Here is a 14,166-nt window from a genome sequence, read left to right as displayed (position 1 = left end):
CTTCTTGATCTACATGGCTTGTTCATTGGTCTTCATAACACTGTTTAGAGATTACAAAAAAGTAAAAAAAACAAAAAAACACTGGACTTTGTTTCAAAGTTTGAAGATGTTTCGCTTCCCATCCAGGAAGCTTTTTTAATTAAAAATGTCAGAATTAGTGTCGAGTTTCGAGCTTTATAGCATAGCCTTGTTTTGGCTACTTATGCAAATTAAACATGCAAATAAACATGCAAATTGAACCGGAAGAGCGGCCCTTAGTTATTGGGGGTCATTAAGGTCTTTGTGAGCCTGCAATACCCGATACTGGTCAATGCCTCTGAAAGGGGGGGAGTCGTTAGGGGCATTGTTGGCCTGGCTGACCAGGCGAGATGTCCTAGTCCGCTGCATGGTGACGAGGATTATGATAGCAGGAAGGAATCAACTCTATCGCTGCGTTGTAGGTTTTTGAGAGCTTAAACCTGAGTCCACCCCCTCTGTTTAAGGATGTTTTTTTTTTTTCTCTTAACATAAATGACTTCCTTCACACCCCTTTTAAACCACATGTCATCTTTGTCCAAAATGTGAACATTCTGGTCCTCAAAAGAATGTCCATAAGGTGTAGATGTACCGCTGAGGAGGTAGCTCTCCTGTGTTCAATGATGTCCTCAAATAGAAGTCTGAGGCTGTCATAGTGCGGCCCAGGTTTAATAACGCGCACGTAGACTAGTTATACTTTCCAGGTAACTTCTAATTACATGCAGCTATAGTTTTATTTTGGCCAGAGGATTGCAACCTGTGTGATGTGAGGCACACCTATTTTTAGTCGCGTAGGAATACCATACATTCACATAATCATTCACATGTTTATGTGAATGTATAGTTAAAAAAAAAAAAAAAAAAACCTTTTTAAAAACGTTGTTAAAAGATGGAAAAGTTTTATTGTTGATGTGTTTTTATACAATCAGATTTGCAGAGGGTTGACACTGTTGCTGTTTGTTCTGTTTACAAGCCAAACATGGCCTCAGCCAGACATCAACAATGAAGCCTACATGAAAGGTATAAGTCTGCATTATTGTAAAGAAAGTTGAGAGAACGTGTAAATGAAAGGGAAGTTTGCATTTATTAAAAACATGAATGAGAGAAGAAAATTAAAACGCAATATTTAGTTAGATTTTTTGGAATGAGGCGAGCTTTGCTGTACTTTCAGAGGAAGTGTTTGCCTCCTTCTGGCTGAACCAATCACATCCTCCCATCCTCTGAAGCGGCCAGCCAATAGGAACGCTCGCACCGCTGATACTGGATGCGCCATTTTACTGCGTCCACACTCATCCGGCAAGATGGTCCCTTGCTTTGTTTCTTCTCACCGGAGTTATTTTGGCTTTTTGCCCTAAATTGTAGCTTCCACACCATCGAAATTAAGTGATTTGAATTGGACGAGGCTTCCTGGAGTAAGACCAAAACTCGGTACTGTCCGTCAGGAAATGACGATTGCTGAAAAGCAGGTATAGTCGTTGTTTGTACTGTTTGTTTTAGACAAGCCATCTTTGCATTGATTACTGTGGCGGCTTCGTTAGCAGCGAGCCGGGGCCATGGCAGCCTTCATGCTAGTTAGCACGCTAAGCTAGCCGAGCGCTAGCCGCGCAGCCGGCAATATCGATGTCTGCAGACATGGAGGTTTGCATGTTTACATTCTAACACCCGACATGTCACCGAAATACAAAATACAAAATATATTAACATAAATAATTAATTAATTTCATTTATTTGTACGTTGCTGTCGCTAGCTTAATGCTGCAAAGCATATCAAGTATGGATGCTACACGACAGTGCAGGGCGCGGATTTTTTTTTTTTCTTTTACCACGTTATATCCACATAAAGGATGCGAAGGCCTGCGTGCATGTCTGCATGCCCATGCAACGGAGCCAACATGCAATGCAATGGTAAAAAAAATGGTGCCAGCCCATTAGTGAAAGAAAATGAAGCTTTCAGGACCAAGCTGAGTGATAAACACGCACATTCAGTTGACGTCACGATGGTCAGGAGTTTCTGGGCTGTCAAAACTGAGAGTATTTGTGTTTGGGATAAATAAACTGCGAACGACTGGAGAACAGGGAGCTAGGCCTTAACCGACATTTTATTTTTTTCTTAAAAATGACATTTTTTTGTTTTGCTTTCTTAAACTTGACAAGGTAACCTGTCACAGGAGACATTGCAACAAACTATGTAGCATCTTGATAAGCTACATTCATGGGACTTAAAGTTTGTATAGTTCTGGTTCTTAAGTACCTTAATTTGGCTTAATAAAGTGAATGTTTATGCTTTTACAGATTTTTGAATATTATAAATTGAAACTTATTTCTTTGCCAAGTTAGAGAAAGTAATTGGTTCCAACATCATCCAAGTTCATTGCTGTTGTTTACATAATAGAAATAGTTGATCACAAAACAGGCTTGGTATAGAAATGCAAATATCAAAGGATAAAAAAAGACAATGTTTGGAAAAGATCGAGTTTATCTGAGACTAATGTGCAATGAGCAGAAAGTTATATCATTATTTTTTTACAGGTTACAAACGGATGTTGTGAGGTAAAAACAAAACAACCTTCAGATACCTTTCCTCACAGGTACCAGGCATGAAAAACAACTCCATATGTCCTAAATGAAATGAGATAAAGGTTTCAGAGAAATCACAGTCCTCATAATAAATACAAGGCCTCTGATTAGAGGATTAAGTGTATAGTTTCATCTGCTACTCATAAAAGAAGCAAAAAAAAAAAAAAAAAATACCATTACAGGATTAAATCTGTGGCTGTTTTGTAAATCAGATAAGTGTAGTAGAATTGGTTTAAATTCCCTTTAATGTCTTGGGTTATATTGTTTATTTGTAGAAAGTGAGACAAATCAAAGCAGCTCTAGATGTGATAATAAAGGGTCTACTCCACAGTTTTTAAGTTAATTTATCAATTAATTTTTTTGCCTAATGCAAAATGATGCTTACTTAACATTTTTATTAAATGTATTGTGGAATAATTTCATTTAGCGTCTTGTAAATGTCTATAGAATAATACAAGGTAACAGTATTTGTAATATCTGTTTTTGACTGGGAAAAAATCAAAGCATGAAAAGTTGCGCTTTGTTTTAATTCATCCAGTCTACGTTTAGGTCTGTGTTAATACGAATTCATTTATTAGATCAATTCATCCATAAATTGCATATCCAACAGTGGTCTGTTGAGTAGGTCATTCCATTATAAGCTAAGGTGCTCATGCTAGTATTAGGCTAACTCAGGGGTCTGCAACCTGTGGCTCCAGAGCCACATACAGCTCTTTGGACCCCCTACAGCGGCTCTTAATAGTGGCTAAAATGTAAATAAAGAGCTAAATAATGTACTAGTCTTAAATTTTTTCTTAAACACAAGATGGAAATAAACACAAGATGGAAAAGAATGACATTAAAAGAACCAGAAGTATGTTTTTAGAAGCATTTTTCTTTGAATTAGCTTGAAATGTATGTGTTCAATACTATTTTAAAAGCTAAAAAATACATAATGTTTTGGCTACTAATTTCCCATATGAGATATATATAAAAAAAAAAAAAGTATATATATATATATTTTTTTCAAACAGGTTATATTTTGAGGCCCTAAACAACTTTTACTTGGTCGGATTCGGGGCTAAATGGCTCTTTGGATATGAAAGGTTGCAGACCCCTGGGCTAACTGGTCTGACTGGATGTTTAGACATCGTTGGTCACTTTGGGCTTAGCGATGCTAACTAAAATTAAGCGATTTGTTGTTGCATTAATGAAGCTTAATGATTATGGATTACCACAATGTTCGCTTAAAAATGTCTCTTTCCAGGTAAATTGAGTCTGGCTTCTTCGGAATCAAACCTAGACCAAATGGGAGAGAAAGGAGAGGAGGTGAGGATGTTATTTCTAGGTTGGTACATGTTATACACACTGTTTTTAAACTGGTATAATAAATCATGGTGTGTCTGCAGCCTGGGAGCTCATCAGACAACATGAAACCATCTTCCTCTCACAGCAAGAGGTAAGGAGCTCACTTTCATTTCCAAATGTCTTCAGTGAATTACACAGATGCTGTACTAAAGTATCATGTCAATACAATTAAGGAAACCCACCAGTGTACCTAAGCACAAAGAACAGAAAGACTCAGATGCATCGACTGGCAGCGAAAATGAAGCTGCCAATTCTGACAGTAATACAGGCAGCGATTCTAAAGGTACGAGCTGGGCAGTGCGAGTTAGCTCAAAGTCGAGGCAAATCTTTACGCCACTGATTTTGTTTTTGCTTGTTTTTTAAGGGACCTTAGTGATGAAACCGAGCGGAAATGAAAACAAAGGTGCCATGAAGCTAAGAGTGGATTTCAAACAGAAAAAACCAGGTGACCTTCTGATTTTATTCAAAGGTTTCAATAGTCTGATTATGTTAGAGATTCAAGCAGACCAAGTGTAAAGTAAATGAGAAAAAAATTGGTTTGGAGAGACAGTTTGTTTTGTTTGTGGCAGACGATACCCTGGAGAAGAAGGTTAACTGCACAGCCTGCGGGAAACAAGTAAACCAATTTCAGCGCAACTCTGTGTACGAGCATCCAATGCTCAAGGTTCTCATCTGCAAGGTATCAACATTTAATTAGATTAGATGTTCTTCTCAATAATATAGCTAGTATTTTAGGTATTGCTGATCATTGTTTTTCTTTTTCTTTTTTCTGCAGTCATGTTACAAATACTACACAAGCGATGACATCGGCCGGGATTCAGATGGGATGGATGAGCAATGCAGGTGCGGACACCAACAAAACAATGATTTGTGGCATACTGAAGTAAAAGTAACGAGAAAAAAGAAAAACTTCACTATTATGTGGTGACGCAGGATGAATATTGAATATTTGCTAAAAAATTCCCTCAAGCTTATAAGCCCTGTGGCCATTGTAACTTTTCCTAAGACACATTTTCTCACTCAACTTTATATGAATATCCTTGCATTAAATGCTCTTGTGGATGGTATGAGTAGCAGACTTTGCTCAGCGACTTGTGTAACTTTCTGAACTCAGGCTAAGGCTCCTTTCCGAATATCTCCCAATTGTAGCTCCTAGCTCCTATCACTTCTACTTTTGTGGGGTTGCCAATAAGAACAATATCAAGGGTAGCAAAGGAGTTCCTGCGCTGAATTTGGACAGAGGCTTTAGCTTTATGGACGTCATTTTGCGACAGAAGCACACGTTTATAATACTGGTCAAGTTGGGACTACTTCAGCTACTAGGGGTGTAAATAATAATCGTTTTGTATCGATGCATCGATCCAACAGCCGACGATCCGATGCATCAACACGTCCGCAAGAGAATCGACTCATGTTTTTTTTTTTTTTTTTTCTCCGGTCTATTTTTATCCATTTGCTCCTGGGTGTAATTCTCCCTCCCGTGCTACAGTGGCGCTAAATCTATTTTGCCCTCCTACCTCGCTTCCTGGCTATACTCTTACAGCAGTGTGTTACAGTAAGCTTGACACAGACATTTTTAAATTATGCTCAATATTGAAGCGTGGTCTGTGCTACACGCTGTGGGTCTAGATACGGCCGAGGCGGCGAGGAAGTGGGGGCGAGTTTAGTCAGACGACGGAGGGACATGAGGGCCAAAAAGAGCGGAGATCCAGGTGGAAAAAGGGTCCCAGCGTTCTCGCGCACCGTACTCTTCTAGCGGGTCAAACTTCACGAGGTGTTTTCCGCATTTTGGTCATAAAAACAAAACAAGCCGGCCTCTTGTCTGCGGCACTGTTTGAGGTCAGCTACAATTTGGGAGAGGTGCAGCGGAGCGTGTCTCAAGGGGGCGGTGACGTCTGGAGCCGAGGTATTGCATTGCACTCATTGCACTGATTATGTGCAGTATTTTTGATGCAACTTTTATTTCAAACTTGAAACTTTGTTTAGCCTGTAAGGTGTAAAAAAAAAAAAAATTTAACCGATTAATCGAATCGTATCATAAATAATCGAATCGTTGGGTCAGGAAATCGATACTGAATCGAATCGCCATGATGGATGTGATTTACACCCCTATCAGCTACAAAAAGCTGAAGTTACTCAAGTATAGCGATCGATTCAAGCTGTCTGTTATAAAAACAAAAACATATGAAGGTATGGGTATTAGCGATTGATACATTTTTGGCATGCTGATATTTAAAAACAAAAGAAAATTTTTTTGTTTGTTTTTTGCTCGTGTACTTTCACTGATTCAAAGGTGAGTTCAGCAGCCATACATTAAGATGGTATGGAGTGCATGCATTGCCTTTCCCCTCCATTTTTATACATTTTTATTCTTTTTTAATTTTATTTGTTAATAGATGTTTTGTATAAATCAAGATTTGTTATCGATTAGTCATTTTTGTCGTGTAAATGGAGGAAGACTGAGCAATATCAGCTCCAACAATCTTATCATAATCTATTAGGGATCGCTTAGACTGATGTCAAAATAATCGGTATTATCCTGAAAAGGTCAATATCTAACGTACATTTACATGTGTCCCACAGAGAACATGAGGAAATAACATATTTTTCTTAAACTATGTAAAGATGGCATGCTTATACATCCTGTCATGCAAAGGCTTGTGGGAAAAAAGATCATATGTGTCAGATAGGATCAACTCGAAGTCCTGATGCTAACTAAACTGTCACTATCTGTATGATATAATTATAAACATTACAAATAAATAAGGGCGTTAAATGTTTGTGACATTAAGCTTTGTGAGGTTCACTTTCTGAAATTAGGATTTTATCTATGAATTCTTGGGGAAATATTCTTAGAGGGTTTGCGTTATGAATGATGCTAATTTGTTGCAAACGGAAATTTACCAAAAGGTTCCAGAAAGCAAGATGTCAACAAGTGTTTTATATTTGTGTCATCAGATGGTGTGCTGAGGGCGGGAAGCTCATCTGCTGTGACTACTGTAACAACGCCTTCTGCAAAAAGTGCATACTGCGAAACCTGGGCAGAAAGGAGCTGTCAAATATCACAGATGAGAACTCAAAGTGGCACTGCTATGTGTGCCGCTCTGACCCCCTGCAGGATCTGGTCGCCAGCTGCCAGAACATCATGCAGAGGAAGGAGGAAGCTGAGATGAAGCAGCGGAAAACGGAGAAAGCAGAGGAGCGGGAAGCGAGGAAGGAGAAGAAGAAGTCTCCTAAAGAGCAGAAAGCTGTTGCAAATGGGAAAGAGCACAACGAAGGCTTGGGGACCATGACCTTCTCTTATAAAAACCTGCAGATACCCAAAGATCAACTAAAAAAGGCAAAGAAGCTTGTAGAAACGACAACCGGTTTGAATAACACCTTCATTCAGTTCATCCAGCAGGCGGCCGACGACCAGGCAGACGCAAGCATCAGGTATCGACATTTGAAAGCCTTTAAGGCGGTGCTGACCGATCTGAGGCAAGCCCACAACGCTTTGGAGGAAGCTTTAAAGCCAGAGTTCAGAAAAATGGAGCCGCAGAACGGGATCGAAGGGCAACACGTGAGAAAGGCCGGCCCCGCTGTGGAAACCTCCGAGAACAATGAGATGGAGTGTGCCCCAGATCCGGTCCCTAGCGTGGATGGCGAGCGGCATGATGAAGTAAAGATGGAGGTGGAAGAAATGAAGGAGGGGACCAAGGAGCCGCCTGAGGAGAAGGATTTGGTGTGTAAATCTGGCAAAAGGACAGAGGTGAAGAAGGAGGTGGATGGTGACGCAGATTCAGATTGTAGAACACAAAATGAGGAGATGGTTGAAGAGCCGCCTAATGAGAAGGACTTTTCAACAAAAGAGGCGTTCGAGGAACCATCCAGTAGAACGGAACAGGTCGATGAAGCAGAAACCATGGAGGAGGTAGTGACGGAGCAGCAGGACGGTAAGGCCAATGAAGTGTCTGATGACACTCAGACAGAGGAACAGCAAAGCGAAACAAGCCCGCCCCTAGTGGTAAAAACTGAGGTCGTTGACGGCCAACCGCTGTCCTCTGCTGAAGCGTCATTAGATCAGGACATAATGTCTGTGCCTCCTTCAGTTCCAGAGGAGCTTTTCCAGATGGTGGAGAGTCTCGCTGATTCCTCCATGCTCTCAAGGACCGACACCACTTCAGAGAAAGACACAGACACAAAGTCAAAGGAGAATCCTCCAGAAACTCCTTGTCCCAAACCCAAAGTAAAGAACCTGATAGTCAAACTGACTCCAGTGCCGGTTGTTAAAAGTGGCGGGTCTAGGTCCTCCAAGTCTAAAAAAGGAGATGAAGAGCAGACCAGCAAGAGCAAGGATAAGGAAGATTCTGCTGCAGCAGAAGAAGGGACAGACAGCCCACCGCCAACCCGCCGCTCCAGCAGAGTTAAGACCACTCCTTTACGGAAGCAAGGGGAAAACAAAGGCAAGAAAGACTCCTCTGATTCAGAGTCTGAGGAAGACGCCAAGGCCAAGCCTTCAAAGAAATCCAATAACACTAAAAAAAAGACTAACAGTTCAGAGAAAGTGTTGGAAGACTCCGATTCAGACGAAGTTCCTCCCGCTCTGCTGGAAAAAGCCACAAGAGGCGACAAAAGCACAGATGAGGAGCAGGAAAGCACAGCTGCCAAAAAGCGTCTGTTTAAATCAGAAACGTCCTCGAAGGACGAGAAGTTAACGAAACGCAAAAGGAAGTCCGAAAGCTCTGATTCAGACGGAGAGAATAAAAACAAGAAGACGACTAAGAAGAAGAAAAACTGCAGCTCGGACAACTCTGGGTCAGACTCAGACGCGGAGAAGGAGACCAAAACAAAAGCAACCGTGGCCAAGAGGAGATCTAGCCGTGTAAAGAAGCAAGAAGACGCAAAAGGGGAGGAGAAAAGCTCACCGGACAGGAAGGCTGCTGATCGGAAGCGTTCCTATGAAAAGAAGCGGAAGGGAAATAGCCCGAAAGTCGCCTCCAAGCTGCAGTCTTCATCTGAAGAAGAAGAAGAGGAGGAGGAGGAGGATGCTGGCGGGGAATCCGGAGAGGATAGTGACCAGCAAAAGATCAAACCCATCGTGGAGGATAACGTGGTCGGAGGCAGCGGAGTCTTCCATCAGTCCTCTGGTAAACTTCTTAAGCAAGGCTGTGAGGCATCAGTTTTTATCAGAGGTGGAAAGAGTACTAAAAAATTGAGTAAAAGTATCTTTACTTTGCCTAAATTCTTCTCAGGGTAAAAGTAAAATTACCCATCTCAAAATTTACTAAAGTAAAAGTACAAAATTACTTAATTTAAAATGTAATTTGAGTAAAAGTTACGCAGTCACTTTGAGTTATTTAATGCAAAAAAGGATGAGTCATGAATGGAATTGAGCACAAGGTGTTTTAATCGATTTCAAGGCGTATTTCAGTGGAAATCCACACTTGCAAAAGATCAGCTGGACTAAGGAACATACTTCCTCACAGCACAAGGACAGTCACAACCTGTACCATAAAGTGCAAACTATTTTCAATCCTACTGTCCAACAGACAACACCATGATAACTAACTTACTGCCACATTTTGGATTGGATGTTGATGTTTTGAAAGCCGAAAGCTCTGTTTTGCTTGGCAGGCACATGTTGCACTGCATTATCACATTTCCTTCCAAATATGGCCAAGGGTTTTTCTGGCTTTCGTCTCCAGAATATGTTTCCACTTCAGGCCTTTCCTCATCCATACACCCTAAGTTGCGATTAGCAACTGCCATCTTCCGAAGCGCAGCACTGGATTATGAGACAATAAAAAGGGTAAATGTAAGGCAGGGCCACATTTCATTGGTTCATCAGCAGTATTTTTGTTTTTTACCCAGTAACGTGAGGGGGTTTTAAATGTAGCAAAGTAAAACTACTTAGGTTAAAATTTACTTGAGTAAAAGTAAAAATTAGATATTTCAAAAACTACTCAGAAAATTACAAATTACTCATAAAAAGTACTCAATTACAGTAAGTTGAGTAAATGTAATTCATTACTTTCCACCCCTGGTTTTTATTGATGTTAATCAATTAATAGATTCATATTGTCTGCTTCCCTCTGTAAGCTGCTTCGTCTCTGTAAGCTAAATAGTATATATAAACAAAGCTCTGCTTGAAGAGGTGTTTACAACATGTAAGAAAATGCTGCTATTTGTGCTTTTATCCTCCAGGAGACGAGGTAGATACTAAAGAAGACTTGCAGGTGTTTGAAGACGATGACGACGACCCTGAGAACAGGTGAGCCACAAACCCTGGAAAGGGATTTGCGGAAGATGTTGGAGACAATAATTATTCATCACTTTATCGCAAATCAATAAAATGCATGGGGGTGTTGTAACTGTGAGGATCTGGAAGTATCACTGCTGGACGACACTGACTAGCGAGGAGAAAAGGCTTCTGCTTTATTCAGTCACCCCTAAAAAACAAATCTGTTGCTTCTGGAGGTTAGAGTTTAATGGCAAACTCTGGACTTTGTCCATTAGGTTTAATTTCCTGCTTGGACCTAGATGCTAAAAATTACCCTGTTGCAGCATTCTGCAATATTTCACTGATCGAAGTCATTTAACACCATGCAGCTAAGCCCAGCTTATATATAGATGCTAATTTAATGAAGTTGTAACTCTCTGCTTTCAGTTGGAGTTTTGCGAGGTTGTGTTAACGATATGATAATTCTGTCTTTAATTCTCATTTAATGGTAATAAAATCAGCTTAGTGTACAACTGTGATGTTGCGACCACCTTCTATTTTTCCCTGAAATGTAAGTTTTATCTAAATGTCAATTTATGATAAGAGTTTTAGGTAGTCATGTGACTACTATAAAGTTCAGGTACTGCCTTAAAAATTACATATTTAATTTGAAACAGTATTGGCCATTAAATTAAACCTCTAATTTCACTTCTTTGTGATCTGTTATTCAGTTTTCTGAATTTTTTTTCTCCTTTATATCTTAAAGAATTGCAAAGAAAATGCTCCTCGCACAAATAAAGTCCAGTTACTCTTCAGGAGCAGAAAGCTCCTCTGACAATGAAGAGGAAGATGTGAAAGACAAGTCCTCTAAGAGAGCTAAAAAGGAGGAGGATGAGGAAGGTAAGTTTGAAATATTAAAGTAACATTCAACGTCTGCTTCCCTTTTTGGGTTTTTAATGATTTATGTTCCTCCCCTGAAAGATGACATGGTTACAGAAGACTCTGAGTCCGATGTTGAAGTGAAGAAGCCTGGCAAACGTCACAAACTGCTCCGCCACAAGCTCTCCCTGAGTGAGGCGGAATCTGGGGACGAGAAAGACTCGGGCAAGGAGAAAAAGGCCAAGGGGAGCAAGAAAAAATCTGCACGTAAAGGTACATTTGGGACTTTATTCAAATGATTTCCCCATTAAGAAAACCAGCACATGACTCTGTTGCTTTGCTCTGCAGCAGTTGGCAGCGATGACTCTGAAGACACTGACTTCAAGGACTCTGAGTCTAGTTCAGAATCGGGGATGAGTGAAGAGGTCAGCGACTCAGGGAAGGAGAACAAGCGCAGAAAGACCAGGTGAGAAGGCGGGATCCTGTCGGTAGCAGACATTTGCTTTCAGTTAATGAAACTCGAACAAAAACAAACGCGCTTCTCGTTTTGTTTCTGTAGATCTGCGAAGAAGAAGGAAGACAAGAATCAGAGAAGTTATAAGCAACAGAAAAAGAAGCGACGCAGGATCAAAGTTCAGGACGACTCTTCCAGCAATGAGAAGGTTTGTTTAATTCAGCTTTTCACAAAAACATGAGGACTATATGTATTTTTCTTAAACTGTGAGGATTTGTGTGCTTATACATCCTGTCATGCAAAGGATTGTGGGAAAACAAAGCTCTCAATAAGAAGGATCCTGCGTCCACTTCTTACCTCCTTGCTTCTTACCAGCACTATTCAGACAGCATTGTGGCGTCTGCTTTGGTTTAAGTGTTCCTGGAGATTTTTAGTATCCAGAAGGAAGCAGAAACGAGCAGAAACTTTGTGATCATCATGGAGGCTGAAGTTTACTAGTCAAACCATGCACAGCTTCTAAAAGCTATTTAAACTTCCCCCTGCAGCATATTTGGGGAGTTATTGGAAGCTGTAAACGAAACTTGGGGTTTGATAATCATGAGAGCATCTCTGTTCACCTGAGGGCTGAGGATCAAAGAGCTGAACTTAATGTGCATTTTCACAGAGTGGAGAGGAAGGAGGTGAGAGTGAAGGGCAAGAAGGAGACGGAACCAAAGGCCGGAAGAAGCTCCGCAAAATCCTGAAGGACGACAAGTTGAGGACCGAGACCAGAGATGCTCTGAAGGAGGAGGAGGAGAGGAGGAAACGCATCGCAGAGAGAGAGGCGCTCAGGCAGAAACTGAGAGAGGTAGACTTTATAATCATACAGATGTTTAAACGCAATATGTGAACCGATACATTTACTGTAGCTAAACAGAAAACGGCTAGGGGGCCATACAATTCTGTCATTATATTAACAGGTCTGATAGACGAGTATGGCGTAGTGATCAAGCCACAGACCTGAGCCCGCATTTACTGGTCTGAATACTGGTTCACAGCACTGTTCCAGTGGTTTAAGTCATTTTATATTTTATTTTAAATTGGTATTAATTAGAAACTCGTTTTTTTTTTCCTTTTATTTACTGATTGACCTGTTCTTAGATTTTTTTTATTTAATTATTTTTTTAAAGCCAATAATTATATATGTTTTCTTTTGTTCTTTAAAAATTTATATTAAAGTATTGAAATACTTGTTGGTACTGATACCAGATTTAAAAAAAATGTATGGAAGCTAACAAGAATCCTATAATTATCACCTATTATCATAAGTCATAATAAATAACTTACATATAAATATACCATTATGTCAGTAGGTCCCTGTAATTATTACAAACTGTTCCTTTAAATTGGGTTTAATGGTTTTCAGAAGCACCTAAATTAAAGATTGAACACGTCTGGTTACGGTAAAGTCTTAGTAAAAAGCTGTCTTGTTGTATTTAAAGCTTGAATTTCGTTCTTGTTCTGATGATTTTTTTTTAAGACTTTAGCGCTTTAACTGTTCTGGTTGTTTAAAGGAATAGTTTGAGTTTATTGATAAATATATAAACAAAACCTAAAGAAATGCTAGACATTAGAATAAAAGAATAAAATAAAATTGTAAACTTAACAAAAAAAAATTTGACCTTGGTAAAAAAAAAAAAAAAAAAACATTTGAAGCTGTAATAAGAGTTTTTAAAACGAATTAAAACAAACCAAATTTTGAGGTCTAGTTTTTGGTTTCCTTTCTTGCGCTGTTCCGCATCACGCCAGCAGATGGCAGTGCGGCAGTCGGTCATTTGTTTTGCTGCAGCCGTCTTTCATTATTATAGATTTTTTTTTTTTTTATTTCTTCATCTTTATTTTCAAAGACTAAACAAGCTAACAGATATTTAACATGAATTCAAAATAGAATAGAACAGAAATCAAACCTAAAAAAACGAATGAAAATTTCAAAACTGTTTTAACCTTAAAGAAAAGCGGATCAATCATTAAGTGCAGCGAATGGCTCATCAGAAGGACTCAACATTTAACTGTTAGTCCAGTTTAAGACGCTGCAAACTAAAAAAAAAAAAAGTTAATATCTGTGGCTTTTAACTCTCTGTTAGAGACATTAAACATCTGCACTTTCATAGATCAGTTTGTGTGTTGCTGATTTACTGTCCTTGATTTAGCCTGGGTAAAATTACTGCTAGCTGTATCCTGGTCTGCTGATGGCTACACAGTCTGAACAGCCTCTCCATTAATCGCCTCTGTAACCTCCTTTATGATTACCTTCATGGTACAAATACCTTTATTTAAAAAATGTAATTCTAATCTTCATCCAATGTGTCTCCAGGTTGTGGTTGTAGAGGAAGCATCCCAGATGGTCTGCCCCATCACCACCAAGCTGGTATTGGATGAAGATGAAGAGACCAAGGAGCCACTCGTTCAGGTCCACAGGAGCCTTGTAACAAAACTCAAGCCTCATCAGGTTGACGGTTAGTGACTTAATCCAGAACCAAAGGAAGAGATTCAGACCAACCAAGAACGATTCCTGCTCAGAGGGTCTTTGTGTTTGCTTTCAGGTGTTCAGTTTATGTGGGACTGCTGCTGCGAGTCTGTGAAAAAGATTCAGAAATCTGCAGGTTCTGGCTGCATCCTGGCTCACTGCATGGGTCTAGGAAAAACTCTGCAG

General features: G+C 39.8%; 1 protein-coding gene across 2 annotated transcripts in view; it reads left to right on the top strand.

Annotated features, from left to right (window-relative positions):
• The first annotated feature begins 1,285 nt into the window (after window positions 1-1,285).
• The window catches only part of atrx (ATRX chromatin remodeler), a 55,800-nt gene continuing 42,919 nt past the window's right edge, over window positions 1,286-14,166 (top strand). Inside the window, exons 1-16 of one of the 2 annotated variants that reach the window (XM_038299152.1) lie at window positions 1,286-1,481; window positions 3,839-3,900; window positions 3,981-4,030; window positions 4,113-4,222; window positions 4,304-4,384; window positions 4,509-4,618; window positions 4,715-4,782; window positions 6,898-9,068; window positions 10,126-10,192; window positions 10,908-11,041; window positions 11,123-11,293; window positions 11,369-11,486; window positions 11,580-11,682; window positions 12,139-12,321; window positions 13,828-13,969; window positions 14,057-14,166. In XM_038299152.1, coding sequence (XP_038155080.1) covers window positions 3,880-3,900; window positions 3,981-4,030; window positions 4,113-4,222; window positions 4,304-4,384; window positions 4,509-4,618; window positions 4,715-4,782; window positions 6,898-9,068; window positions 10,126-10,192; window positions 10,908-11,041; window positions 11,123-11,293; window positions 11,369-11,486; window positions 11,580-11,682; window positions 12,139-12,321; window positions 13,828-13,969; window positions 14,057-14,166 — 3,639 coding nt within the window. In that variant the 5' untranslated portion in view covers window positions 1,286-1,481; window positions 3,839-3,879. The remainder of the gene's footprint in view (window positions 1,482-3,838; window positions 3,901-3,980; window positions 4,031-4,112; window positions 4,223-4,303; window positions 4,385-4,508; window positions 4,619-4,714; window positions 4,783-6,897; window positions 9,069-10,125; window positions 10,193-10,907; window positions 11,042-11,122; window positions 11,294-11,368; window positions 11,487-11,579; window positions 11,683-12,138; window positions 12,322-13,827; window positions 13,970-14,056) is intronic. The other variant, XM_038299153.1, reaches the window with a different exon arrangement.

This window comes from Cyprinodon tularosa, unplaced genomic scaffold, assembly GCF_016077235.1.
Source record: "Cyprinodon tularosa strain WSP-4 unplaced genomic scaffold, ASM1607723v1 ctg42, whole genome shotgun sequence".
Lineage (NCBI taxonomy): Eukaryota > Metazoa > Chordata > Actinopteri > Cyprinodontiformes > Cyprinodontidae > Cyprinodon > Cyprinodon tularosa.
The sequence above is the reverse complement of the archived record's forward strand: the minus strand, read 5'-3'. Positions and strand labels throughout refer to the sequence as shown.